The sequence below is a fragment of the Aythya fuligula genome, chromosome 8 (genome assembly GCF_009819795.1).
Source record: "Aythya fuligula isolate bAytFul2 chromosome 8, bAytFul2.pri, whole genome shotgun sequence".
Taxonomy (NCBI): domain Eukaryota; kingdom Metazoa; phylum Chordata; class Aves; order Anseriformes; family Anatidae; genus Aythya; species Aythya fuligula.
Window position 1 is genome coordinate 1,607,416 of NC_045566.1, and position 27,760 is coordinate 1,635,175.

The 27,760-nt window shown below is 55.4% G+C and overlaps 2 protein-coding genes across 2 annotated transcripts; one reads left to right on the forward strand and one right to left on the reverse strand.

The window, feature by feature from the left end:
- Nucleotides 1-673: 673 nt before the first annotated feature.
- IL23R (interleukin 23 receptor) lies at nucleotides 674-12,848 on the reverse strand. The gene is made up of 13 exons (XM_032192216.1): nucleotides 12,614-12,848; nucleotides 12,309-12,432; nucleotides 11,494-11,648; nucleotides 11,225-11,370; nucleotides 10,467-10,614; nucleotides 10,046-10,128; nucleotides 9,678-9,882; nucleotides 8,291-8,488; nucleotides 7,936-8,019; nucleotides 5,005-5,055; nucleotides 3,754-3,850; nucleotides 2,253-2,343; nucleotides 674-1,793 (listed from the first exon to the last, which is right to left on the reverse strand). Exons 1-13 carry the CDS (start codon nucleotides 12,846-12,848, stop codon nucleotides 1,170-1,172), a joined length of 2,241 nt encoding a protein of 746 aa, XP_032048107.1. The 3' UTR covers nucleotides 674-1,169.
- Nucleotides 12,849-19,457: 6,609 nt separating this feature from the next.
- SLC35D1 (solute carrier family 35 member D1) lies at nucleotides 19,458-27,747 on the forward strand. Its single transcript, XM_032192261.1, has 12 exons — nucleotides 19,458-19,687; nucleotides 19,825-19,858; nucleotides 20,829-20,915; nucleotides 21,098-21,165; nucleotides 21,335-21,406; nucleotides 21,846-21,914; nucleotides 22,356-22,458; nucleotides 22,589-22,681; nucleotides 24,309-24,376; nucleotides 24,684-24,762; nucleotides 25,438-25,520; nucleotides 26,273-27,747. Exons 1-12 carry the CDS (start codon nucleotides 19,458-19,460, stop codon nucleotides 26,379-26,381), a joined length of 1,095 nt encoding a protein of 364 aa, XP_032048152.1. The 3' UTR covers nucleotides 26,382-27,747.
- Nucleotides 27,748-27,760: the final 13 nt, after the last annotated feature.

Consider the following 27,760-nt stretch of genomic DNA (forward strand, 5'->3'; position numbering starts at 1 on the left):
CACTGTGTCTATGCTCTGGGTGCTGCACCGGGGCGTTACAACTCTCTGGGCACTAAAAATACACTTTTTTAGCATTTCTGTGGCACCTGGGGGTCCTGCTCATGGCCCAGCACCACCCTGGGAGAGCAGCGAAGTGTTTTACAGGGTGCAGTAAGCTTCCTTTGTGCTTCTGTTCCTTAAAAGCATTTAAAGTGTTTCCTGGAAAAGGCCGGGGTGGTCAGTCAAGTAAGGGCTAGATACAAAATCCAACCTCTCCCATTTCCAGGCAGTTTCTGGTTGCTTTAGGAACATCTTGCAGGACCACCTCTGAAGCCCTGGGCAAACTTAGAATGGTTCCAAGACCCCTAATCAGGAATGGGGCTCCCATATTTCCTTTTCTCTATTTCAGACGATCCGAATTTCCTGTTATATGCCTAATAAATGCCATTCCTCTGTGCCGTGTTCTGCTTCATGCAGAACAGCAAAGCTGAACCACTGACAAACTGATGTGAGACAATAAATCCTTCACCCAAACCAAAACATCACCCATCTAGAGACAAATTTAGAGAGAGATTTTAAATCAGGCTGGTAGGCCAAGCTGATGAAGGCTTGTTCTTATCTGATGCATTTTTTATTATTGAATGGAAGGGAAAATGAAACTGAGTTATCCTGTCAAACAGAAAAAAAATCATATGGTAGCCGTGGGTGCTGCATGATAGATAAATCATGCTCAGTGTAGTGTCTCCTCATTATGAGTGATCCCAGGGTATTTTACACAATTCAGTCAGAATGGTCCAAGGGATCGTTTTATCCATCTTAAAAGATATCAGCTCCAGGTATTGAATGTTCCAAGTACTTAACCAAAGAGTGACTTAGAATAATAATTGAAGCATATTGCATCCTGTAGAAATCACCCGCTTTGTAGTTCAGTTCTTACAGGAACCCCTGCATTTATGCATTGTTATGCTTGTAAAAATACGAGGTAAGTGTAAAACGATGATTTACTGGCCAAGGTGATCCATGCATCCAAAACTATTCACAGTCCATTAAGGGAGTGAATTTTGGATTCAGAGCTTTGTTCCAGTTCTGATGTTTGTAATCCCAAAGGCACCATGATGATCCAGATATGCACCATGATGATCCACTCGTAATTTTGTGTTGTGTTTTTTTAATCCCAGTTATAACTTTGCTCAAAATAACCTTCCGATGCGTTGCTGCAGACAGCTCTGTATATCCACAGGTTCTTCATTCATTGCTCTCAAGCAAGAGACCAGCTCATCTGGGACCAGTGTCTGCTCTTGAACATTTTCACTCGACAGTGTTTTTTCCCACTGGTTTTCCAAAAGGGTATTTTGTTCCTCCTGCGCTGAGCTGAACGCGTAGTTTTGCCCACTTCTGTTGTTGTTTAAAATGAGGTTGATCTTTTCCAGCAGACAGACGTTGTGCTCCGCTCCTTCGGCGTTCCACAGGTAGCTAACGGGACTGGTGTAGTCTCTGAAGAAAAAGGTTGTCTCGGTTGTCTCCGGTTCTGGAGCTGGTGTGTGGGACTGTGCTTGGTAAATATTGGCAGCTACATATCCCAGAGGGCTCCCGTCGGAAATCTGAGGCTTGTAGTCACTGACATGCTCAGGGGCAGTGCTGACGGCCGGTGCTGAGCTCTGTGGGTGCTCCACGTTCTCAGGGACCGCTGTGCTGGGTTTCTTTTTGATGTCCACATTCTTGTATTTCTCGTGCACTGACATCTCCTCTATTTCCATGATCGTGGGATCCAGGAACAGCTCACAGGAACTGTTGCTTGTGAATTCATTCTTCTCCTAGAAATTAAAAAAAAAAAAGACTCTAGTAACAAACTGGCAAATTTTGCCAAGGGGAGAGATATCATTAGAGCATCACACGGAGGAAATAGGGCAATGACTTCTTGTCTTCATCTCAACATCCTTCCCTCTTCTCCCATCTACTCCTCTCCATAGGACAGACTACTGCGAGGTGGCAGAGAGAAGACAGGAGCAGCTGTGCACGTCTCCGTTCTTCTGCATGCACCGCAAGGTCAGCTTGATTCAGTTGGCACTACTGGATAAAATTTATATTGAAGCAAGGTTTAAAGACTCCAGCTAAGCTGGGCTTCCATGCACCTTGCAAATGGCTGGCAAATGATTCTCTGATCAGTTCTAGATCCCCTAAAGCTGAATCCTGCTCCGTCCATGTTTCTCACAGCTGCAGAATGATTTTTAAGTATATGTAAATGGGGAAAAAAAAAATAATGGTGCAATTACCTGGAGTGACTTTATCACGTTGCTGTTTTCCATGTGGGGAAAATCTTCACGTAGCCATTTCGGTAAGAGTGATGCAACTGTTGCTTTAATTCTTTACCAAAATAAAAAAGCAAAATGTTAGTCAATTTTATTAGTCATTTACTTGTTTGTTCTGGATGAAATTGTCCCCAGTCAGGGAGGGAACACTGAGTGTATCCGTCATTCATGGCCGTTGTGGAGGGCTGGGAAGCCTCAGTTTCCCCATGTGGGTAGGTTTTCCCATCTGAACCCCATCTCTTCATCTCTCAACGCTGTTCTCCTGGATCTGGCTGTGGTGGTGGTGGAGCCTGGCTCCAGCTGGCAGAGGGGCACTGTTCACCCTAACGTTACGCTGTATGGCTGCAACACAGCAGGTGCTGTTTCCCTCAGAACAGGATTAGGTTTTGTCACTGCACTACATTCAAAATTACATTTATTGAGCAAGTCTGGAAACTAAATTACTCTGTTTAAATCCCTTGTGTAAAACATACATGTATGGGAAAATGTTACTAAACTGAGGTGGGTGGTGGAACCCAAGCTAAGCATTTAAATAAGAGGATGCATGTGTCCTGAGCTGATGAAATAAAATACACAGCAGTAATGAAAGTTGATTTTCCTACAAACAAAGCTGCTGCAGGAACGAAAATTGATTTTCCGACAAACGAAGCTGCTGCAGAAATGAAAATCATTTGCAAGAGATTTTGATTTAGTTGAGCTTTGCTGATGTTGTGTGCACTGCTGTGTTCCTGAGAAAGTACACGCTCTCTGTTCTTGCTGTCTTGCCCAATTACACCAACAGCAGAAAAATTCAGACAGGGTTCAGGAACTGAAAGGGGCAGCCCTTCAACATCCTCTAACCCCAGGTCTTCTCCACCCTCTTTCTTGCTCTATCAGGAATGTCCAACAGCCAGCTCTGTGGCACAGAGGCGACCGTTTCTATTTATTTGTGTCAGGAACAGCACTGCTGGGACTCCTCTCACTGCGGAGAGGGTGCTTGGCAAGCTAGGTATGCAGCAGTCATGTTAAAAAAATGGAAGGAAGACTTTCCCTGCTTGGTTTTCCAGCTCTTTTCCAACTCCCCAGCCTCTGCCAGTCTCCCAAGGTGCAGACACGGGGGCAGCCAGCAGCCTGTCCCAGGGGCAGCATCCCTTCCTCATTCAAAAGAGTAACAGATCCTAGTATAAAACTTATTTAAAGAAGGTTATATTTTCCCTATTTTTTCTTTTACTCCCCCTAGATCTGTATAATAATAATATATCATGTCTGGTTCCTACAGAGGAGTGATTTTTACTTTTTTATTGGTCTCTACCTTCTTGTCGAGTGCACGGATAGCCTCTTATGCAGCAATATTATGAACGGGCAAAGCTGCCCTCAGTAGGAGCAGAGCATAGGGAGAAGGACTGCTTTTTCTAGTTACCTTTAGAATATTCTAGAAGAAAAGTATGAGTTACATATCAAGAAAAAAATGTGATTAAAGTAATACCTTTTTCTAGCTGATTTTTTAAACATCAGAATAGCAAGAACAACTGACGATACCATCACACTGACACCCATTCCCAGGAAAACTCCAGTGTCATCATCTGAAAGAAGACAAAGAGGAAAGAAGTTAGTCAGGTAGCTCCCATTTTAAAACAGATGTTATAGGCCACATCCTCAGTCGCACTTGTGAATAATTCTGCATCACAAGCAGTCATGTTGAACGTGACTCCTTGCATGTCTGTTGTCATTCCTATACGTTTGCACTTGCAGTTCTAATGGTTTGGTGAAGGGGCAATATTTATCTAGACCTGGAGGCCATGAAGGCATCTGGGCCAGGCTCTGGAGGGCCCTCATGCTGCTTAGGCATGCTGCTTCCAGACATGGGCAGCTGGCAATGAACCTGCTCCCGCTGCCTCATATGCCACTACGTGAACTTATGTGAAGTGGTGATCGTTGATAAAATAAGCCCTTAGCATTTAACTGGCCCATTTGCTTCGCAGCAAAGCAATAACACCAAAGCAAAGCCCTCTGTCCCATCTCTGTTTCAGAACCGTGAGCAGAGCAGTGCAGCAGCGGGCGGCTGAGGCTCTGCGTGGTCCTCGGAAGTGGCCACCCCTCCGCTGCCCCAAGGTGGTTGCCAGTCGCCACCCGGCCGGGATCCTCCAGCCAAGTAATTCTAGTAAGTGTGGTCACTGTGTTTAACCATTTCCTACACAGAATTACTTTCCAGAAATACTTGAGCAAGCTCTTCAGCTTATGTTGGTTTTGGTTTTGCTTTAAATACTGAAGCAGAACATAGTATAACCTTTACCAGAAGCCGTGCAAACCAAAAGTGTAACTGCAGTTAGAAACATGCATGGGAAATGTTTAAACCAGCTATGGCTCAGATTGTAAGGCCAGAGCAGTCCGTCATTGTTATTTTATATGTTAACATTATGATATTTTCCTTGGTTTCTTAACTCCTGTTTGCCGTAACGTATATTTTATTACGTCTCATAAGAAAACAAAACTCAAAGGCAGGAATTATGCAAGCTGGATTCACCCCAGGGCAGGACTGCAGCCTTTCTTGCCATGTGGCTCATTTTCCTGTCAAGTGAAAAGTTGCTTTGCTGGCTCTGACCTCCCCAAATTACGACGGAGCTTTCACTTCCCTTTCACTACTACATCGCCAGATGCTGCGCTCGCGGCTCTGGCCGAAACGTCCACTCCTGGTCAAGCAGAAGCTCTCACTCACCAAGCCTGAAATACTTCTTACCATGGGAAGTCTCGTTGTAGCTGAAGCTTGGGATCTGATCGTCTGAGGAGACTTAAGCAGAGAGAAGAAAAAAAGGCTGTCACTGGAGAATGTACAGCAGGCGAAGTAGAAGCTCTGATTTATTTTTATGTTGTTAATATTATTTAGGAAAATAAATACTGGTATAATAAGAAAAATAAAGCCCTGTAAAGTAATTAGTGTCTTCTGCTTATCTGCACTCTACATCATCTTGTATTTCTCTGAGTTCTAATTAAACAAAATGTTAACAAAACCGCAAAATACATTACAAGAAATCTCCCACACACATCTCAGTACCTGAGACAAGAATTTACCCTTCCTGAGGAACCCTGGGCCGTTTTCCATGAGCACCTACAGATAATTTCCCAGTGTCCAACCCCCGTAGTGCTGAGTTCTCCAGCAGCACCATTTTGTCTAAGCAGATAGCTGCAGCTGAGTCTGCCATGGCAAGAAGCTTATTTTTCTGTTAAAAGAGGCAGCAAGCTTTCTTTCCTGGCCATATGAAGCAATTCCCTTGCCATCTCCTTTCCTCAGCAAGTGCCTGCTGTCCTCACAGTTACCGAAGGGATCCCCTCGCCATGCTGATAACCCCGGCCCCAGCCCGCAGGTAAAACCTGCCTCGGTGGGACCTGAGCCATGGGGGAGTGAAGAAATCGCTGTGCCCTACAGCAAGCCCCTATCTGGGGCAATCTGCTGAGGATGGGGCCAGCCTGCAAGAAAAACGGGCTCTGCTGGGACGCCGTGAGGTGCTCGCTCAGCGCTCGGGGAAGCGTCCCGAGGGAGCAGCCCAGGCAGGAGGAGTGCTGGGGCTTCAGGCACACGCTGCTGAGGGCAGGGAAGCTCCTCATGGGTTCCCTTTTGGCCGTGGGCAGGCCCGGAGCCATCATCCTGAAGTAGAGCAATTAAAGCACTGGTCACTAAAGTGGAAAACTGTTGGGCAGCGAGGACGAGGAGCATGGGGGTAGCTTGTCTCAGGAGCCCAGAGGCCTCTCTGCCTGAAATCCAGGAACAGTTTCAGCACATGAAAGCAATACAGCTGATCTTCCCCTGGGATCAGGTAACACAGCGTTCGAGCCCTGTTCCCTATGGTTTTCCTGCGAGGAAAATGGCTCAGGCCACATCTTGTACTGGCACAAAGAGCGGTCAGGCACTGGCACGGGTTGCCCAGGGAGGTGGTGGAGTCCCCGTCCCTGGGGGTGTTCAAGGAGAGGTTGGACGTGGTGCTTGGGGACAGGGTTTAGTGGTGATATTGGTGTTAGGGGGGTGTTGGACCAGATCTTGGAGGCCTTTTCCAACCCTAATGTGATTCTGGGTCCATGATCCCCACGGTGCTGCCACCATGCGGCTGGCACCGGGTGGTGCCACCGGGTGGCCCTGCAAGGAGGAGGCCTCCTGACGTGGAGGTGTCCCCAGGCTGTGGCCTTCCAGGCTCCCACTGTCCGGAGAGGGACGTGGCAATATCAGCTGTGTCGCCGTGTCAGCTACATCTCGTGTCACCGGGTTGCCACCAGGCTCCAATGTGACCTAACCTGCGTAGCGCTGCCGCTGTTTCACCAAAGCACAATTCTGTAGATTTGAGACGTCCATCTCCTAGCATAGCTGGTGGAGATCCAGCATTTTTGTTCCCTAAACAGTGTGGTTACAGCGCTGCCCGCTCAGCTGGGGAGCTGTGTCCCAAAGCAGTCCTCAGCTAAGCACAGACTGTAACAGAAAGCGACTGAGTAAATTAGATCACTCAGCAGCCTTGGAACTAGGCACGTTTTGGGGTTGGTGTCACTGGCACATTTATCTTGTATTATCTGTTAATATGACTACAGAAATGCCTTGCTGATGGGCTCAGCTTGTGTAAGGAACATAAGGAACAAGGGCCAGCCTGTGGGGCCAGGCAGGGTGTACGGTGCTGGTTGTGCCCGCTGGGTGCCTAACGTTGGTGCTTTCCCACATAAACCCCCAGGTTTTATCACAGGAGTCTGTGTAACTAAGAATGATGAGCTCTCTATTTTAAGCATTTAAAGCATTTAGCTAGCACAAATAACAGGTTCTTTCCAGATATTGCTGTATGGCAGGTGTAAGATAAGAAGTCAGACTACATGTCTGGAATGAATGCCTACCCTGAGCGTTATCACACCTGGTTTATGCTCAGCCTGTCCTGCCCTCAGGCCGGGATTCCCCAGGATGCTCACTGTGCCCATGGGGCTCCATGAAAGCACAGGTGGTGAATTTTCCCTGCATGGTGGTGCCCTTGGGACAGGTCTGGTGGTGCTGGGACATGTCCTCAGCACTCACATTTGGAGCTGTGCATGGCTTGTCCTGGCCTAGGTGAGGGCCAGTAGGGGACTCGGCATGCCCAGCTCATGAGAGCGATCAAAGCCAACGCACACATCACTGGAGATGATGCACAGATATCCTCATGGTCTTTTTTAAGTTGGTCCATGCCCTATTTTATCTAAAATAGTTTCCAGGACTGAAGCCTGCCTACGTGCGGCTTGAGTTAAGAAAGGGAAGCTTGCAGTTTTTCTCCGTAAAAGTTGTTTTCTGCTTTGTCTTTTCTATAACAATTTGCTACCAAATAGGCAAAGCAGCAACCTCCTATTTTCTATCCCAAACACGGAGAGCAACTCCACTGATGTACCCTGTGGAGTAAGATGCAGTTCTCATGTGCAATAGAGATCTGTGCACAAGAGCAGGCTAGAAAAGCCTTTCATAGAGGTGTGTTAAAGCCTCTGACCTGTCCCCACAGTTTCCTTTGTCAGCCTCGTGTTTCTCTCTGGCTCATGCCAGGTTTTTGCCCCTTGTCTCTAAGACTAACTCCATAAAACTGGCAGACCGTGAGGACAGCAGGCACGGAGCAGCAGCCTGAACCCTGCAGCTCCACCACAGCAAGCGGCAGCTTCTCCACACAGCTGGGCTTACCTTGGCCAGAGGTGGGTTTGCTCACTCCGTCTGGGTAGACTGCATAAACCGACACGTTGATGTTGCTTGCCACTGCTGTGTCTTCTGAAATAAAGCATTGTTTGCCTTTAAAACATATTTATAAGCTGCTGTTAAAGCTGTAGACTTGCTTGAGGGCTTCTGGCTGAGCCATGGGGGACCAAACACCCCGGCTGCCCTTATATCCCTCACTGCTCCGCTCCCTCCTGCTCCCTGGGCTCCTCACAGCCCCCAGCTCCTGAAGCGGTGGGCAGGGGCTCAATCCCAGTGAGATTTTGGCTTTGCGATACCTCGACGAGCTGCAGCCAGCAGCAAAAGGCCCCGTGGAACTGCTTACCTTGGATGTAGGTGAGCGTGTCCTGGTACGGGACTTTCTTCCAGAAGAAGCGCTCCTCCTTGCTGTATGGAGCTGTGGAAACCCACTCCACGATGAACCAGAGCAGGGGGCTTCTGCTGCCACTCGGGGGCTGCCAGGACACGGAGACATTGCTCTGGTTCTGGCGCTGCACCTCCACTGCTGCCGGCGCCGGGAAGGCTGCAAGGAGAGAGGGGTCGGAGCTGGGAGGCCTCTGCCTGGGCAGGAGCAGGGCTTCATCGGGGGGACAGGGCTGGGAGGGAAAAAGTCTTCTAGGATGCAGTGAGTATGGGTGTGGGTACAGGTATGGGTATATATATAGGTATTGGTATTGGTATATATACGTAAATGTATGATTATATTTATATTTATAATATAAAAATATATTTTTCACATAATATAGATTATATGATTGTATAATTGTATATTTAATTTTATAATACGATATTATACAGACTATTATGTGCTATATAATGTTATATCACATATCATATCATATCATATTATATTGTTATATTATGCTATGCTGTGTTATATTATATTAAGTTGTTATATCATATCATATTCACATTCACATTCATATTCATAAAATATAAATATAAATATAAATATAAATATAAATATAAATATAAATATAAATATAAATATAAATATAAATATAAATATAAATATAAATATAAATATAAATATGTGCACACCTGCATGTGTATATGTATATACACGTGTCTACCTCTCAGAAGCACGTGTTCAGCTTTGTCATGCCTCTTCTGTCTGAGATGCTTTACCTGACATTTTTTACCAGAAACACGCATCATTCTGATAAGTATGAGATTAGAGCATTTTTTCCACCTTATTTACACTGCACGGTTTCGTTTTAGTCATGCTCGCTATTTGTCCTGAACTTGAACGGGACTTTCCCCTCCCGTTGCTCATTAAAAGTGACGTTTTCAAAAATAGGAAAGTGTGGTTGTGGGGAAAGCCACAGCCTGTGGCGCAGGGAAGCCGAGGCAGCCCGGGAGCTCCTTCTCCTCCCTTCCTGCCCCAAAGGCTCCAGCTCACAGCCGGGACGGCAGCGGGAGCTATTTCGGGAGCTGTGGGCACAGAGGGGTGCCCGGAGCCATGCCAGGCACAGGCAGGACAAGCTTATTTTTATTTTTATAAGCTATTCTCGTCGCTGCAGCCTTCGGAGGCAAAGGGCTGTGCGGCTGGGGCATCTGCAGGGGACGCTGGCCTTGTCTGGAGGAGGCTGCACTCCCTAGGCGGAGCGCCTCTTGCTTTGAACCCACGTGTCTGCGTGACGTTTTTCCCCCCGGGTTCTGATAAAAGCAGATCTCTGATATCACCAGCGCTGCTGTGGGAGATGTCCTACCTTGCTGCCTGGCCTCCCGGCCGAGCGTGATGTTGGCCGGGCTGGACGCCCCCCGGGAGTTGTGAGCGGTGACGTGGAGGACGCGCACCCCCGGGGGCACCAGGACGCTGCAGGAGGTGCTGGAGGTGTTGCAGAGGGGCTGTCCTGATCCCACAGACACAGCGTAGCCCAGGATCCTGCCACGGGCAGCACGGGGCGGCAGCGGCTGCGGAGGGCGAGAGGTGGAGACGGGCTCGGGGTGCCCCAGGTCCCCTCCTCACCCTCATGTGCTCAGAGGGGCCCCACCACCCTCTTTTTAAGGTCACGCTATGACCTTAAAACCTCGCTGCCAGCCCTACAAACCCCAAGCCTTAACCCCAAGGCCTTACCTTGATCAAGACTGTCACCTCGTGGCTGCCGTTCGGGAACACCGAGCCCAGGCGCCGCCAGACGTCGGGTGCTGCCGCGGGGGCTGTGGAGAGAGCCACGGGGACGTGGTCCTGAGGCTGGGGACATTGCCCACCACGGCACGGGGCCCGTGCCCACCCGTATCGCCCTCATGGCCCCCTGCCAGCTGCCTCGCACCGGCTGTGCCGTACCCAGAGGGTGTCACCACCGCGGTGCCGGAGCTGCCGACGTGTGGCTTGGGGAAGGAAATGGCCCAGATTGAGAGCAGCGGCTGACAGGGCTTTTTAGGGCAGGCACAGCCCCACATCCCTCGCCCTGCCGTGAGCGGGGTGAAGGTAAAGCTGCCCCACGAGCCCCGTGCAGCCCGCATCACGTCACACGGGGCTCATACGGGACACTTACCGGCCTCGGGGGTGGTGTACATGAAGGGGGGGCTCCAGGCACTCCAGGGGCTGTTTTGGGGGCTGCGCCGGCACCGGGCCTGGAACACGTAGCGGGTGTCACTCTGCAGGGGGTGTCCAGCCCGCACCGCGCTGTCCCACGCCTCCACCTGCAAGGGAAGCCGGGTGCTAGGGCAGAGCGGGGCCCAACGCCTTCCCCGTCTGCATGGATGGGGACCCCGCAGCCCCCCCCGAGCACACAGGGACCCCACGGCCCCCCCAGCAGACGGGGCTGCTGAACCCATGGCCATGGGGTGAGCGCAGCCGGCGAGCGGGCAGCGGGGTGCCCACGCGTGGTGTGATGGATGGGCTTGTCCTGGCTGCCCTGCATCACTTTGGAGCACAAAAATTGGGAGGAAAAAAAGAAAAAAAAAGCGCTGGGATCTGGTCCTCAGCCGGAGGAGGTTCCCAAACAGGACCCCGGAGCAGCCTGCCCGGGTACAGTTGTGTCTGCGAGAGGGACGGAGGCTGATGAAGTGGGCGCGCGCTGAGCACCCTCTGTGGTTTTTTTCCGCCTTGTCCTTGCAGAGCTAGATAACATTTGGAAATGTTTGGGGTTTTGCCCTCTTGCTTAAAACGCAGAGATAACGCTGCCAGGAAGGCTGACTGCTGGAGGCGCTGGGGAGCCCGGTGGGGGGGGGTAGCACTGGGGGGTCCCCACCGGGCCCCATCCCATGGGTCTGCAATTGGGGGAGGTTTAGGGGGCTGGCGCCGTCTCACATGCCACATTGGGGCGTCCTCCGCCTTGTGCCTCTCCTCGCAGTGCACGTCCTCCAGCTGCGTCTGCTGCCTCCAGCGGACGGTGGTGATGGGAGGCGAGCCCAGCGTCGTCTCCGCGCCCTCGGCCAAGGGCAACGCGGGCACCACTGCGGGGGGAGCGAGAGCCCTGAGCCCGGCCTGCACCCATCTCCCCACAGCTGGCACAGGAAGAGCCAGCGAGTGACGGGAGGGCTGTGGGAGCGGTGCCACTCGTGCTTGTCCCCACGTACCCAGCTCCTGCAGGTCGAGGTGCCGCGCGGCAGAGCGGGCAGCGCCCAGCGCGTTCCGGGCCTGCACCCATGCCAAGTAGCGGCTGCCACCACGCAGCGCGCTCAGGGGCACTGGTGAACCCGCGGGGAACACGTCCTCCTCTGCTGTCTGCGTGCTGGGAAGCAGAAAGAGCCCCGTCAGAGCCCGTCCCCGCACCGAGGGGCTCGGATCCCCGGCAGGAGCCGGGCTGAGGTCTGGTGGCGGTGCCACGCGCCCACCCGAGCACGTGCAGGCCCGCGGGGAAGGCACCCACGCGTCAGCGACGGGTTACAACCGGGGCACAGTCATCCCCAGAGCGGGAGTTTTTCACTCTTAAAGTGAACTAGAAAGTAACTCCCTTTGGTTCCTGGCACCGCTGGATGGCGTTGGCAGTTTTGCTGCAGAAAGGCGACTCCTGCAGCTCTCTGGCTGCGGGGCTCAGGGCTCGAACCCGAGCGGCTCCACCGGTGGGGCTGCTTCGACAGCAGGAGGGCAGGCACTGCCCCCCACACCGCCTGCATGTGCCTGCCCTGAACACATTGAAGTGTGAAACTGAGCCAGGCTGACTCCGAAAGCCCGGCAGCCATGTGTCAAGCGGGCTTTGGCATCGGACGTGGCATAAAGCGTGCAGTGTCAGTGTGCACACCGAGCCTGCTGGAGAGCCAAGCCCTTACAGCAGCTCTGTGTTGGGTTTTGGGCACCGTTAGGTGCGTGCTGCTGGCTGCACCCTTTCTGCTCGTACCCTTCTGGCACCCCGGTGCCACCGCCAGCTCCGCACGTCCCCACGGGGCCCTACCTGCTCAGGTGCAGGCGGTACTCGGTGCGCAGGTGGGTCGGCCGCCCCGCATCCCACGTGCACGCCAGGCTCCCCGAGTCCTCCCCGATGGTGCAGGTCAGGTTGCCGGGGGTCTCTGGGGGGTCTGGAGAGGCAGCGTCAGGAGCAGCGCACAGACACCCCCCTCCCCACATCCCCACATCCCCACATCCCCACATCCCCACATCCCCACATCCCCACATCCCCACATCCCCACACCCCTACCACCACCATCCCCGTCGCTCCCCGCTTCACGACGAGCTCCCCGGCCCCGTGGCCATACTCACAGCCGGCCCAGACCTCCGTCCCGCAGACCAGAACCACGTTCTCTCTGCTGCGGCAGTGGTCGAAGCAGAGCACGGTGCTGTAGGGCAGCCTGAAGTCGTGCAGCCGCAGCTGGGCCGCGCTGCTGTTGAGGGGGCGCAGGGTCCCGTTACGGGCCGTGCTGTTGAGCTGGATGGAGAGGTTGGCCCTCGGGCAGCCGGTGGTGGACAGGCAGTTGATGGAGATGTTGGAGCCCATCAGCACCTCCAGGCCGGGCTCGATCCACACGCTGCCCTGGCACTTGATTCGGGCAACACCTGCGCAGCGCCCGCGGCTTCAAACACGGCACCGGCGGCGAGTGCCTCCGGAGGGGTCCCCCCCGGCCCCCCACGCCCCCCTGGGCACGGGGTAAATCCCCCTGCCTCCAGCAGGCAGCCGGTGACTCACCCACTCGGCTCGGAAACGAGCGACTTTCACCCATTTTACGGTCTGCCCTAACGCTCAAATGACTGCAGGGAAATAACGCGCCGGCGTGCTATCTCTTGATCCCTCTGAGATTACGGCGGCCCCTAGATGGGAGGCGTGCGCTGCCCTTTGCTATCAGATCGGGGCCCTGCAGCAGCCCTGATAAAGCCGTTGCTCTCGCCTGGTATCGGCTCGATCTGGCTTTCCTGGAAAGGGCGCAGCTGCGCCCAGAGCTCGTGCAGCACGGAGGCAGGAGCACATGGCAACAGCAGCAGCTCGCGGGGTGCTCGGGGCTGCTGAAACCCCCCCGGGCAGCTCAACGAGGCCGGGGTGGGGATGGCAGCAGGGAGCTGAGGTAGAGCAGGGGCATGGGAGAAGGTGGTGCTGAGCTCCCCAAAGCTTTTGGGGCCGTGCTGCAACGTTCCTGCCCCGGGGCTGATCCTGAGCAGGGATCACACCGTGCCGTGCCGTGCCATGCCGTGCCACGCAGCCACTTACCTCTGCAGAGGAAGCAGAGCAGGACGTGGAGCACCAAAGCCTTGCCGGCCCCTGCCATGGCCTGGGCTGCAGCCGCCGTCCGTGCGTGGCATAGTCTGGGGGGCAGGAGAGGTGTCAGCCTCGTGGAGAGAGGCGCCCGTCCTGGCTGCAGGGTGCCAGGGACCAGCCCCGAGGTGGCCGGGAGCTGTGGGAGGGAAGGGTCCGGACCCTGCCAGGATGGGGATGATCCTGCCCCTCGGCCTGGTGACACCCCGTGGGGCTGGCACCCGGCACCGAGGGGCTGGGATTGCTTGGGGGGAGCAGAGGGGATGCAGCCAGGCTTCTCCTTCAAAAGGCTTATATTAAAAATCAGGAAATCCCATTTAAATGTAAGGAAAAGCATTCTGCTGTGAGGGTGACGGAGCTCAGGAGCAGGCTGCCGTGGAGCCTCCATCCCTGGAGACGGCCAAACCCAACCGCCCACGGTGCCCTGGGCAGAAATCCCCAAATTTCCCAACACGTTCCCACCCGCCTTGCTCCTGCTGCTCCTTCCCCGTGCTCACCCCCGGGGTCGTGCATCACCAAACCCCAAAGCAGGGCTCGTGTTCGCATCCCACGAGCTCCCCCCGACTTTAGCTGCTTACTTCAGCGACTTCTTCGCCTTCCTCCTGGCCGGGCACGTGCCGCCCGTCCCGGCGCAGCCGCCTGCCCCGGGGGAGCCACGGCTGGGGCTCGAGGGGAGGCGGATTGGGGGTCTCCGAGAGCTGCACCCACCGGGAGCACGGCCGGGCTCTGCTGCTGCCGGACCCCCTCAGCTCCGCGGCGTTCCTCCTGGGGCAGCACAAGACAAAGAGCCGCGCACAGGCTGTGCCAGAAGTGGGACACGGCCGAGTCCGCGGTGAAAGCGTCAAAATAGCAGAAATCGACCCAAAGCAGGCTGCTGAGTGCAGCTAACCCTCTCGTAGTCCTCCCCACGCTAGCTCAGGTGTGGGTAGGAGCTGCCCTGCTTGCTGGGAGCGCTGTTCAGGTGTTCATAAGAGCGGGTCCCATTTCCAGTGCCCTTTTGCTACCTGACCCACAAAGAGCCCTCAACAGCCCCCAGCTGCCTCCTGCCGCCTAACGCCACTCACAAACACACACCCCTGAGAAAAGATCCAAAAAAAAACAATAAATCTCCCCAGCTGCCAGCTGTAGTGCGCGACCGCGGGCTCTGCCTCCTCGGGGGTTCCTGCAGGTCGCGTTTTTACCCCGATTTACGGCCGTTTGCAGGCTCCAGAGCAGAAGGAACGAGTGCGCTCCCGTTGCCTGCAGACACGGGGCTGTGATCTCACCTCTTAAAAAATCTCCCATCAGGTTCCCGTAAATACACGTAAAAGCACAGAAAGGAGAGGAGAAGGAGGAGAAAAAGAGGAGGAGGAGGAGGAGGAGAAGAGCTGTCCCAGCCGCTCGAGCCCCACGAGACCCTTACCGACGGAGCGCGCCGGGAGCCACGGGCACGCGAATGCAGCAGCCGAGGCCAGGGCCGGCCCCGGGTGTCTCTCCCGTTCCCCGTTCCCATTCCCTGTTCCCCGATCCCCGTTCCCAGTTCCCCGTTACCTCCCCAATCCTCAGGACCCGAGCTGGGGCCGGCAGGGCTGGCGTGGCCCCGCTGCCGCCCGCTGTGGCCGGGGCTGCCGGGTGCGGCGAGGAGCAGCAGCGGCTGCGAGCAGCCCTGACCTAGATAGCTGCTGCTGCTGCTGCTGCTGCTACCGAAGAAGTTTCCAGTTTGAGTCAGTCCATGGGAAAACCCAGCATCCCCTGAAGGAACAGACTCAGTCGGGGTTGTTTTTTTTTTTTTTTTCCTCTCTCTCTCTGTCTTCAAGCTGTCACAGCACCATTAGTCACCCCGCAGCGCCGGCTGCATCCCAGCGCCTTTTTGTTCCCAGGGCTTCGTGCGACGTGGTGCGCAGCTCGTGCTGCCCTCCCGGCTGCCAGTGCTCAAACTTGACAAAATGACTTATTTTGTACCTTTTTTTCCTGCTTCTAAACCCAAAAAACTTCAAGGTCCCACCAGCACCCCTCGCACCCTTCCTCCTGGGGGAGCGGTGGTGGTGCCGGTGCGGGTGCACCCCAGTGCCACCAGTATGGGTGCCCCCTGGCACTGGTGCGGGTGCCCCCCCCCGGTGTTGCTGTGCCCCCCAGGCTGAAGGGTTAATCTGGGTGACGGTGTTAACCTCACTGGAGGCTGCAACCACAGGAAATACCGCAGCTCTGCAGCACCAGTAAAGGTTATGGAAACTGATTTCCCCCCCGCCGGGCAAGGCAGCCCTTTGTTCGGCTCCAGCAGCCCCTGCCCGCGGCTGGGATTTGCCTGATCCGCCTGTTTTTCTTGGGAAAGTGGAGGCCGGGGAGCCGGGGCCGGGCGGCAGCAGCCAGCTGGCAGCGCCAGGGCACAGCCTGGGGTGCCAAAAAAAACACCGGCTCCAGAGCTGGGTACGGGCTGACGTGCCCGTGGCGGGCAGGCCCACGAGGTTGCAATGGGAAGTCTTGTTCCAGCGTGCTCCCGGTGTGCCCAGGGCGTCACGTAGCAGAGTATTAATTAATCTAACGACATGGGGGGGCTCTCGTCTCATGGGTGGGCACGGCACAGCACGGCACGGCACGGCACGGCACGGCACGGCACGCAGTGTCCCAGATTTTCTCCCCCCCCTCAACCCCATTAGCCTTTCGGGGCCACCCGCCAGCCCCACATCGAGTGGGAAGGGAAACGTGGGGGGGCCCCACAGACGCCTCTGCACTGCCGTCACCTTCCCGGCCGCCCACACGCGGGTGATTGCATCTCGCAGACACTTCCTCGCCCTCCGTGCGCCCCACAAGTGACATCCGCCGGGACCCAGGGCACGTGTGTGTCCCCCGGCACCCCACGTCCCTGCTGCCTGGCACTGGGGGCACGATTGAGGTTGGAAGGGATTCATTAATTAATTCCCTGCTTGTTATCCTCGGGGGGCTCGGCGCTGTCCGGGCGTGCTAAAATTGTGCTGGTGAATCAGTGGCGGGGCTGGGCAGGAAGGAAAGGTAGGGCTGGGCGGCCGGGAGCGGTGGGGACACGGGGACGCGGGGACGTGGTGGCACGTGGCCCTGGTGGCACGTGGTGCTGCGCCGGCACGTGGCGTGGCATGGGCAGGAGGAGGGTGCTGCGGGCAGGAAAACCTCCGTGGCTGTGGCTTTTGGTGCCGGCCGGGTACGGGAGGCTGCTGGCAGCACCGGGGGGCATTGGGGCGAGGGGAGGTGAGCGCAGAGCGGGGCTGAGCTGCAGCAGTGCCCGGGTCAGGGGCTGGGTTTGGTCTCGTCTTCGCACGAAGCACTGAGCAAGGCAGTTCTGCTAAGGTAACCTACTTTTTTTTTTAATCATTATTATCTCTTTTTCCCCTTTCTAGGCTGCCTTACTGTGCTTTGTCCCCGCCCCGGGCGCCACGGCCCCGTTCTGCGCTCGTGGGGAAACCCCCCAGAAGCAGGGAGCTGCACGGATTTGATGAGCAACCTCGCCTCTCACACGTTTCAGCTGGGAAGTGGCAGCACAGAAACATCTCCTGCATGGTTCAGAGGGGAGGGCTGGCTGCTGGGGGCACCCGTGCCCCCCCGTGCTGCGTGCCTGGCTTTCCCTGTCCATCCGTCTGTCCATCCCCATGCCTGGGGACACACAAACCCGTGCCATAAGCACGTGCCCCGCTGTCGTGCAGGGACCCCAGCCCGGGCCATGTCCCGGTGCCCTCCCCACGTGTGATGCCCCCCACACCTCCTAATTCCCCCCTGGCTCCCTGTGCAGTGCTGTGCCCCCACGCCTGACCTCTGTGCGGTTGCCCCCCTGGTGTAACACCCCCTGTCAAGTGCCCACCGTGCAGTGTCCTGGTGCAATGGTGTCCCCATGCAACATCCCTGAGCAATGCCCCACATGCAACACCCCTGCGCAATGTCCCTGCACAATATCCCCGTGCAATGATGTCCCCGTGCAATGCCCTCGTGCAATGTCCCCATGCAATATCCCTGCATGATGTCCCTGTGCAATATCTCCGTGCAATGTCCCCATGCAACGCCCCCGTGCAATGATACCCCTGTGCAATGTCCCCATGCAATAGTGGAACGTACCCATGCAATGATGTCCCTGCACAATGTCCCTATGCAACGCCCCCGTGCAGTGATATCCCTGTGCAACTTCCCCATGCAATGATGTCCCCGTGCAATGATGTCCCTGCACAATATCCCTGTGCAATGTCCCCATGCAATGTCCCCAGGCAATGATGTCCCCGTACAATGCTCCTGTGCAATGACCACCATGCAATGTCCCCGTGCAGTGATTTCCCTGTGCAATGTCCCCATGCAATAGTGCAATGTCTCCATGCAATATCCCCGTGCAATGGTGTCCCTGCACAATATCCCCATGCAATGTCCCTATGCAATGTCCCCATGCAATGATATACCTGCACAATGCCCCTGTGCAATGACCCCCATGCAATGTCCCTGTGCAACGACCCCATGCAGTGATATCCCTGTGCAATGTCCCCTTGCAATAGTGCAATGTCCCCATGCAATATCCCTGTGCAATGGTGTCCCTGCACAATGTCCTGTGCAATGTCCCTGTGCAACGCCCGTGTGCAATGATATCCCTGCGCAATGTCCCCATGCAATAGTGCAATGCCTCTGTGCATTATCCCTGTGCAGTGTCCCTGCACAATATCTCCGTGCAATGTCCCCATGTAATATTCCTGTGCAATGATGTCCCTGCACAATGTGCCTGCACAATGTCCCTGTGCAATGACCCCCATGCAATGTCCCTATGCAACGCCCCCGTGCAATGAGATCCCCGTGCAATGTCCCCATGCAATAGTGCAACGTCCCTGTGCAACATCCCCATGCAATGATGTCCCTGCACAATATCCCCATGCAATGTCCCTATGCAATGTCCACATGCAATAATATCCCTGCACAATGCCCCTGTGCAATGTCCCTGTGCAACGACCCCGTGCAATGATACCCCTGTGCAATGTCCCAATGCAATAGCACAATGTCCCTGAGCAACATACCCGTGCAACAATGTCCCTGCACAATATCCCCATGCAATGTCTCCATGTCTCCATGCAATGTCCCCATGCAATGATGTCCCTGCACAATGTCCCCATGCAGTGTCCCCATGCAATGTCCTTTTGCAATGCCCCTGTGCAATGATATCCCTGTGCAATATCCCCATGCAATAGTGCAATGCCCTGTGCAATATCCCTGTGCAATGATGTCCCTGCACAATATCACTGTGCAAGGGCCTTATGCAACGCCCCCGTGCAATGATATCCCTGCGCAATGTCCCCATGCAATAGTGCAACATCCCCGTGCAACATCCCCGTGCAATGATGTCCCTGCACAATATCCCCGTGCAATGTCCCCGTGCGAAGATATCCCTGTGCAATGATGTCCCTGCACAATATCCCCATGCAATGTCCCTATGCAATGTCCACATGCAATAATATCCCTGCACAATGCCCCTGTGCAATGTCCCTGTGCAACGCCCCCGTGCAATGATACCCCTCTGCAATGTCCCCATGCAATACTGCAACGTCCCCGTGCAACATCCCCGTGCAATGATGTCCCTGCACAATATCCCCATGCAATGTCCCCATGCAATGTCCACATGCAATAATATCCCTGCACAATATCCACGTGCAATGTCCCCGTGCAAAGATATCCCTGTGCAACGACGTCCCCATGCAATACTGCAACATCCCCGTGCAACAATGTCCCTGCACAATATCCCCGTGCAACGCCCCCGTGCAAAGCCCTCCCCGTGCAATGATGTCCCCCCCCATCCCCCCTCCCCCCCTTTCCCGCCTTTCCCCTCCCCCCTCCCCCAGCCCCACCCCTTTAAGCCCCTCCCCCTTTAGCCCCTCCCCCCCCGCCATGTCGCTGCGTCCCGCGCGCAGCCGCCGGGCGCTGGGTGCTGGGGGGGGAGCCCCCGGGGGAGCCCCCGCGCGCGGCGATGCGGAGCGGGGCCGGGGCCGGGCCGGGGCCGTGGCCATGGCGCTGCCGCCGGGGCCCCCCCTCTGCCTGCGCCTGCTGGCGGCGGCTTTCTACGGCCTCAGCTCCTTCCTCATCGTCGTGGTCAACAAGAGCGTGCTCACCGCATACGGGTACGGCTGCACTTACCCCCCCCCCCCCCCCCCCCCCCCCCCCCCAAACCCCAAAATACACCCACACCCCGATCCGTGCCCCCCCCCAGCCCCGTTTTGGGGTCGGGGTCCCGCTGACGGCCGCGCTCTGCCCGCAGGTTCCCGTCCTCGCTGTGCGTGGGGCTGGGGCAGGTGAGTGGGGGCAGCCCCGTTAAACAGCCCCCCCGGTAACCCCCCAACCCCCCCCGAAACCCCTAATCCCCCATTGACCCCCCCAGTCCTCCCCCAAGCCCCCCCAACCCTGCCAGTCCCCCCATAACCCTCCCAATCCCTCCTTAGTCCCCCCATAGCCCACCTTAACCCCCCCCAGAAACCCCCATAACCCCTCCAATCCCTCCTTAGTTCCCCCATAACCTCCTTTAACTCCCCCAGTAGCCCCATAACCCCCCCAGTCCCTCCTTAACCTCCCCCCCTTACCCCCTTTAGCCCCCCCAGTACCCCCCATAATACCCCCAATACCCCCTTGACCCCCCCCAGTACCCTCCACAATACCCCCCAGCCCCCCCTTGACTCCCCCCAATACCCCCGTAACTCCCCCAATCCCTCCTCGACCCCCCCAGTCCTCCCTATAACACCCCCCAATACCCCCTTGACCCCCCCGTACCCTCCATAATACCCACCAGTACCCCTTGACCCCCCCCATAGCCCCATAATCCCCCTTTAACCCCCCCAGTGCCCCCCATTATACCTCCCAATAGCCCCCAAACCCCCGAAATCTCCCTTTAACCCCCCCAGTACCCCCATAATACCCCCAACACCTCCTTGACACCCCCCAGTACCCCCATAATACCCCCCAATACCCCTTTGACCCCCCCAATCCCCTCATAATCCCCCATAATCTCCCTTTAACCCCCCCAGTACCCCCCATAATACCCCCCAATACCCCCTTGCCCCCCCCAATACCCCTATAACCCCCATAATCCCCCCGTAACCCCCTTTAACCTCCCAAGCATCTCCCATAACACCCCCCAATCCCTCCTTGACTGCCCCAATACCCCCATAACCCCCCCAAAATCCCTCCTTACCCCCCCGTATCCCCCCCAAACCCCCCTTAAACCCGCCCCCCGGGGTCCCGACACCCCCCCCATCCCCTATCCCACAGATGGTGGCGACGGTGGCGGTGCTGTGGGCCGGCAAGGCGCTGCGGGTGCTCAGCTTCCCCGACCTGGACAGGCACATACCCCGCCGGGTAAGCTGCAGGAACCCCAAAACCCCTTTTTTGGGGGCTCCTCGCCCCCCAGTCCACGCGGGTTTGGGGGAACCCATGTGTGGGGAACATCCCCGGCTGCATCCACGTGCTGGGTGCAGCCCCCCAGCCCCTTACTCACCCTGTTTTCCCCCCCCCTCCCTGTTTTATTTTTAATTTTCCAGACATTTCCTCTACCTCTCCTGTACTTCGGGAACCAGATCACGGGGCTGTTCAGCACCAAGAAGCTGAAGTACGGACGCTCCCCTCCTCCCGGGCCGTATCCTCGCTCGTGTGGGGCTGCTGGGGGGCAGCTCCCGTGTCCCCCAAAGGGGTTGGGGGCTTTTGTGGAGGGTGGGCAGCTCGGGTGGGAGCAGCGCGGGCTCTTCGTGCCCCTCTCACTGCCCGACCTTCCCCTGCAGCCTGCCGATGTTCACGGTGCTGCGCCGCTTCTCCATCCTCTTCACCATGTTCGCCGAGGGCTTCCTGCTCAAGTGAGTCTTTTCGGCCGCTTTCGGGTGGGTTTTTGGGGTGGCAGGAGGTGCTGGAAGACCCCAAGCCACGTCTGGTGCTTCCGGGCTGGCTTTTGGGAGCCTGTGTGGGAGCAGGAAACGGGCACAGAGCTGCAGCACCTCGCTGCCTCCTGCCCCGACCTGTGGGGGACCCCAAAGCAGTGCCCCCAAGCTCAGCACAGGGCTGTGATGTTCCCCAAGTGCGTGTGCACCTTGTCCATACCAGCTTTTTTCACACAATAGTAGTAAAACCCTTCAAAATCATAAGGTTTTTGGTCTGTCTTGCTGCTCGTGCACCTCCTGGTTAGCTTGGAGCTCCTTGGGTTCGGTTCCCCCGCCCGGTGCCGCTCCTTTTGGGTGCTTTAACGAGGATTTTCCCTGCCTGTTACCGATCAGGGTGTCCTCATCCCTTTCTTTCCAGGAAGAAGTTCTCCTGGGGCATCCAGATGACGGTGTTTGCCATGATCATCGGCGCGTTTGTGGCTGCGAGGTGAGCCCCCTGTTTGCTGCTCCCACAGCTTCCCCTTGCTAGGCTCTGCTCGGTGTCCGGCAGCCCCATAACTCTGCTGTCCAGCCCGAGCACTCAACAAAAAACCACACATTTTGTTCACCTTCCATGGTGAAATCTTGGCAGCGTGCTCCGTGCTGCTAGGAAAGGAGCCGAGGTGCCCCACGGAGGTGTCAGCTGCTTGGGGTGGGAGCTGCACCCCGTTAGGGCCTGGCACGGGGAGCACGCCATGACCTTTCCTCTTCCCCTTCAGACGTGCTGTAGGGTCAGAAGGAATGTTTCAGGACTCACATCCCACGGATAACTCTTTCTGACGGCTGCCAGCAGAGCAGAAGCTGTCAGAAATCCCACAAGCGGCGCGCTCTGTGCGGCTCAAAACCCCAGACTTTTATCTTTTACCTTTTATCTTTTACCTTTTCCCAGCGCTGACCTGGCGTTTGACCTGGAAGGGTATATTTTTATCCTCGTTAACGATGCCTTAACAGCTGCGAACGGTGCCTACGTCAAGCAGAAGCTGGATTCCAAGGTAGGCTGGCCTCTGGCCATGCTGCACGGGGCTGACCTGTGGGGGTGGCACCGGGCGTGTGTCACCCGTGGGGGACGAGGTTTCGTGGTCCTGTGTGGAGCTTAAGGACTCGGACTTCTCCAATTTCTAGGAGCTGGGGAAATACGGCCTGCTCTACTACAACGCGCTGTTCATGATCCTCCCCACCCTCACCATTGCCTACTTCACCGGAGATGCGCAGAAGGTAGGGTTCCTGGCCCCAGAAAGCAAAATCTGTGGTGGCACCATGCCTCGTGGGCAAGATTTGCTCAGAAAAGCATCTCGGTGTTCATTGTAGTGCACTTCTCTGCAGCTCGGCCTCTTTGCATAACAGCAAATACCCCAAACGTGGAGCTGGGAGGTATAGCTCGTTATCCGGGCTTGTAGCTAGATGCTACGTGGCCTCTGGTGGGTGAGTTTAGGGCAAAGAGTGGTTTGAGGCCAGCTTTTGGGGTAGAGAGGGGAAACTGCCGAAGTAGAAAGAAACTGCAAGTCTTACGTTGGACTTAAAATCCACAGAGTTGCCTCATCTGAGCGTTCTTGTAATGGTGCAGGAATGGGGAAGTAACAGGAGCAATAAGTGAAACCAAATATTAGCTAAAACAAAGAAGTGGAGTATTTTTAGTATAAATGGGATTCTTCAGGCTTTGCAGTCCTCCCCCCTTCCTGTAGCAGCTACATTGAACTGCTCCGAGGCGATCCTGCCTCCTGTGCTGCCTCATCCCTGGGGGTTTTGGTTTTCCTGCGGGTCTGTGTCCCCGAGCTGCGTGTTGTGTTATCATCACACCAATTCACAGCCAGTCACCCCGGGGGAAGGCTGGTGGCTCTTCTCTGGGAGCCCAGTGCCGTGGTGATGAGCCTGGTGAGAGCTGCGGGGACGAGGAGCAGCAGTGAGCGAGGGGCAGGGCTGGGGAGCCAGTGGGGATAAAGTGCTCCTTGATAACCAGGAGCTGGCAGCGAGGAGAAAACGCTGCCGTGTGTGCACTGTGCAGCCTCTGTTCGGCCCCGGTTGAAATCTCCTCTCGCTGTTTTTTGTTTTTTTTTTTATTTTCCCTTCCCCCTGAATAAACTCCCGGCGGTCGGGGCGCACAAAGCCGTGCTCTGTCGGGGCTCCTGCGATGAACAGCGCCGCTGTGAGCGCCGGCAGCTGCCCGTGGTGGGCTCAGGAGCTGCTCCCCTGCCTCCTGCACGGTCGCAGGACCTGGCCGGCAGCAGCAGCAGCAGTTTCTCACCCTGCTGGGCCTGGCAGGGCTGGGTGTAATTAAGAAATCTGTCAGCAAACAAAGAGATTAAAACCGGGACCGTGCAGGGCTGCAGGCGGGGCAGAGCCCATGTCCTGCTGGCAGTGCTCTGCCAGGGTCACCATCAGCCTCCTCTGCCCCGGGGACGTGTTTTTGGGTCAGCTTCGTGTCCCCCAGCTCCTGCTTTGGGCAAGGAGCGAGGTGTTTCACAGCCAGCCTTCCTGAGCTGCCTGCCGCCTCTCCCAGCACCTACCCAAGGTCTCTGCGTGATCTCGTGGCCAAAGGTCCGGGAGTGCAGCTGTAAATGGTCGGGATTTCTGGGGCAAGGGCTGGGTGCTGAGCGCTGCTCTGATGGCAGAGTGATCCCAGCACCCTCCTGGGAGGTGCCTCCTGCTCCTCTCAGCTCCCATGACACCACGGAGCCCTTTTTCCAGGAGGGCTGTGCTTGGGCGTGCGCTGACCCCATGCATCGGGGTGATGCTGATGCAGGATATTCCCCTGGGGCGGCTCTTCTGCTGCTGTGGTGTGAAAGCTGGGGCTGGGGATGTCTTGTAGTGAATTACCATTCCTCCTCCTCTTGTTTCTTTGCAGGCGATGGAGTACAAGGGCTGGACAGATGTGTTCTTCGTCGTGCAGTTCATGCTGTCGTGCGTGATGGGGTAAGGCTGCTCCCTGTGTGTGGGGCTGGAGGGGGCACCGGGACCGCACCGGGGCTCCTGGGCTGGGGGGCACAGAAATGATGAATTTCGGTCGACTGAGTAATTCTGGGTTAAAAAATATCTTTAGTCCTGATAGAGACGATACTATTGAAAGCTAAGGTGGATAGAAGTTTGTTTTTTTTTTTTTTTTTTCACCAAAAACCCAGCAGCACAAATACATTCTAGAGCAGGGGGTGCAGGGCAAGAAGCTGAATTGCCGTGCTCTGAGCACACCCCGGAGCCTGACCGTGGTCTGTTCCTCCCGCAGGTTTATTCTGATGTACTCCACGGTTCTTTGCACTCAGTATAATTCTGCTCTTACAACTACAATAGTTGGCTGCATTAAGGTGAGTGCTGCAGTAATTCCCGCTGGCTGCTGCTCGGGCTCGCAGAGGCACGGTGCTGGTGCCACGGGACTGTCAGAGGTGGAGCAGCACCTCAGGGAGCAGCAGGGGGACATGGGGACGTGCTGGTGTCATGCCTCGAGGCCGTCTGGGTGTGTTTGCACAGCGCTTGCTGCCAGCAGCTGTGCAGGGACAGCTCTGGCATAGCTTGTCTTGGGCTAATGAAGTGCAAAACGCCCAGAAAGAGCCAAATCTTCTGGGTCACCTCGTCCTGGGGCGGAATAAGCTGGCTATAAAAACAGATGGGTGCTCCCGGGGGGTTTCCTGGTTTTTCTGCCACGGATGAGCTGCCTGCCTGGCAGGGCTGGGGTCGGAGCGGGGGCAGATCTGCGGGCAGCGGGGGCCAGGACTGGCATTGCCCTGCACCCGTGTGCTGTGCCACGTTGCTGCACCCGTGTGCCGTGCTGCTCTGCACTGCTGCCGGAGGAATCAAAGCCTCCATTCATCCAGCAGCCCTAAACCCGACTGCTTTTAATCCCGGATTACCAGCGCTCGCATATTTCCCACTGCCCACAGCCAGGCTTTCCTGTTTCCACCTCGTTTTAAAAACCAGAGCGTACGCTTGGCTCAGGTTATGCAGACACTCACTCTTGTTCTTGACGTCTTGTTCCTTTGCAGAATATTTTAATAACCTATATTGGGATGTTTTTTGGAGGAGACTATATTTTTACATGGACAAACTTCATTGGTCTAAATATCAGGTAAGAACGGGGGGGTTGCGAGTATTTACGCCTTGCAAATGAAAGTCGCTGCGAAGCTGAGACGGTTTGACCAGTGAGGCACTTCTCTCAGAAAGACTGTGGGGTTGGACTCTTTGCATAGTTGTGGTTTCCAGCTGATCCAGGCAGGAAGGAGAGGAGCCACGTCTGTCTGTGAGCCGGGACAAGTCTCGGCCCCGTGGTTACCCGGGCTGTGAACGGGGGATGATGCATTCACCAGCGTAGCTTTGACGTGGGGTTAGCTGCTGATTTTAAGGAAAGTAGAAAAAATAATAATAAAAAAAAAGTGAGGAAGACCAGGTACGCTTATGTTGACACCGTGTGGAGGAAAATAGCTCCCTGCCTGGAGCTGGCAGGGGGTGGAAAGGCTCCTCTGTGCCTGGCTTTGCTGGAACAGCACTGTTGGCCTGGATGGGTCGTGCTTTAATTTTTGGACCTACCCTGCTGGCAGAGCACTGGGTGTCCTTTCCCCTGCCTCTCGCTGCCTGGCAGCACAGGAGCTCGGTGCCATTCGTGGCATGGCGCAGAGCAGCTGCTGTGTGCAATTAAGGTAGCAAGAGAAATATTTGCTTTATTTCACCTGCTATTTCGGTACAGCTTTTGGAGAAGCATTTTCAGCACTGGGGTGTGTTCATCTACTGCAAAACATCTGCCTTGGCGGCGGGGTTACGGGGTCTGGTGGACCTCAGCCATGTGCCTCGCTTCACGCCTTTCTCCCAACCTTTTTTTTGCAGTATTGCTGGAAGCCTGGTGTATTCCTACATCACCTTCACAGAGGAGCAACTGAGCAAGCAGTCCGAAGCTGGCATCAAGATGGATATTAAAGGAAAAAGCTCTGTGTGACCAGGGGAATGCTTCACCTGAAAGCAAAGTGTTCCTGCTGAGCTGATCACTGGCAGAGTACGGCAAGGAATCAGCGGTGCCTGCTGCAGGGGAATGTTGATGCTCTTTAATTTGCACAATCCAGATTGCTGCCTTCGAAAATCGTGGGGAAGAGAAATGACTGCACGTGTAAGGATTCGTCTGATTGAGGCTGATTGATTGGGAGGAAATCCCGGGGTTTTAATCACGCTGAGACTTGGCAGGAGAGGCTTGCGCAGGCGGTGCAAGGGTTTGGACTGCAGAGGACTCGTCAGCACCTGGGGAAGGTACACGAGCTGCAAACGTGGTGTCGGATGGTCCTCGATGGCCAGTGCCACCCTCACCAGTTAGCCTCGAGGGCTGGTGGCCCTCGGCTCCGTGCCGTGCTGGGCCATCACCTGCCGGCCGTGGCGTGGTGACAGGATGGGGTTTTTAATACGCCCAGCAGCGTTGACAGGTTTTTAAAGGTTGTCTTATACAGCACTTCTTTCTAGGTCTGTCCTCAGATTGTCTTTTGGTTTTAAAAAAAACGATTCTTTATAATTTTGAAAAAAATTTTTTTTTTTTTAGTAAAACTGTGTATTAGTGAGTTTTTGTAGGCTTTCCTTTGGTAACTAGGAGACCAAGCGCCGTGGGCAATGCGTTTTGTTTCTGGAAGGTAAATGCTAAAAACAGAACTGGTGCTCAGAGAAGCTGCCTTGAGTGGGCTCATCCATGCGAGTGAGACCGGTGGGGACAGAGGGGGGCTGCCACCCAGCAGCTGCTTCAAGACATCCCCCAATCCTTTTTTTATAGCTTCCTGGGTTTTGTTAAACCCTCAGCTTTGCAACCTGCTGCTGAGCTGCTCTTTTGGTGGGCTGGCAGGGGCGCAGGGCAGCGCAGGTACTCGTGGCACTTCCTTGAGCACTCGCTCATAAGTCACGTTTTTATTTCCCCCCCCAGGTTTGCTTTGTATCTTTGCTGTGCTGAGGCATTTGCAGTCAGGATGTTGGTTCTGTTGAGAGCTTTTTTTGGTTTATTTCTGAATCTACTGGTTAGATTTATTGTCCAAACGGTTAAAATGTTTTTAAAGCTTATTTTGTTTGTAAACGTGCACACTTCAGTGCCAGGTCTGGATGGTATTGTATACACTGGGCAAGCCAAGAGTTCCTACAACAGTATTTTCTATGCTATTAATCTACTAAATTGTTTTCTATACAGAATCTATTTACAAAATTCACCATTTTAGTGATTAAAAGGGTGACCTTTTTATTTGAATGTATGGCAGGCTTTGTATGTCAGTCAGTAATGATAGCAAAAAAAGGATTTTATGTGCCTCTGTATTTTTGTACCAGCTTCCAATAAACCGATGACCTTCCTTG

What these genes read in the sequence shown, in the direction of transcription:
- SLC35D1 (XM_032192261.1), top strand. Translation starts at nt 19,458, where the DNA reads ATGTCGCTGCGTCCCGCGCGCAGCCGCCGGGCGCTGGGTGCTGGGGGG. An exon ending in TGTGCGTGGGGCTGGGGCAG is followed by an intron (nt 19,859 to 20,828) that starts GTGAGTGGGGGC and finishes CCTATCCCACAG; the next exon opens with ATGGTGGCGACGGTGGCGGT. An exon ending in TCACCGGAGATGCGCAGAAG is followed by an intron (nt 22,682 to 24,308) that starts GTAGGGTTCCTG and finishes GTTTCTTTGCAG; the next exon opens with GCGATGGAGTACAAGGGCTG.
- IL23R (XM_032192216.1), bottom strand. Translation starts at nt 12,848, where the DNA reads ATGGGCTCCAACATCTCCATCAACTGCCTGTCCACCACCGGCTGCCCG. An exon ending in TACCGCCTGCACCTGAGCAG is followed by an intron (nt 11,649 to 12,308) that starts GTAGGGCCCCGT and finishes TCTGCTTCCCAG; the next exon opens with CACGCAGACAGCAGAGGAGG. An exon ending in AAAAAATCAGCTAGAAAAAG is followed by an intron (nt 2,344 to 3,753) that starts GTATTACTTTAA and finishes ATTTTGGTAAAG; the next exon opens with AATTAAAGCAACAGTTGCAT.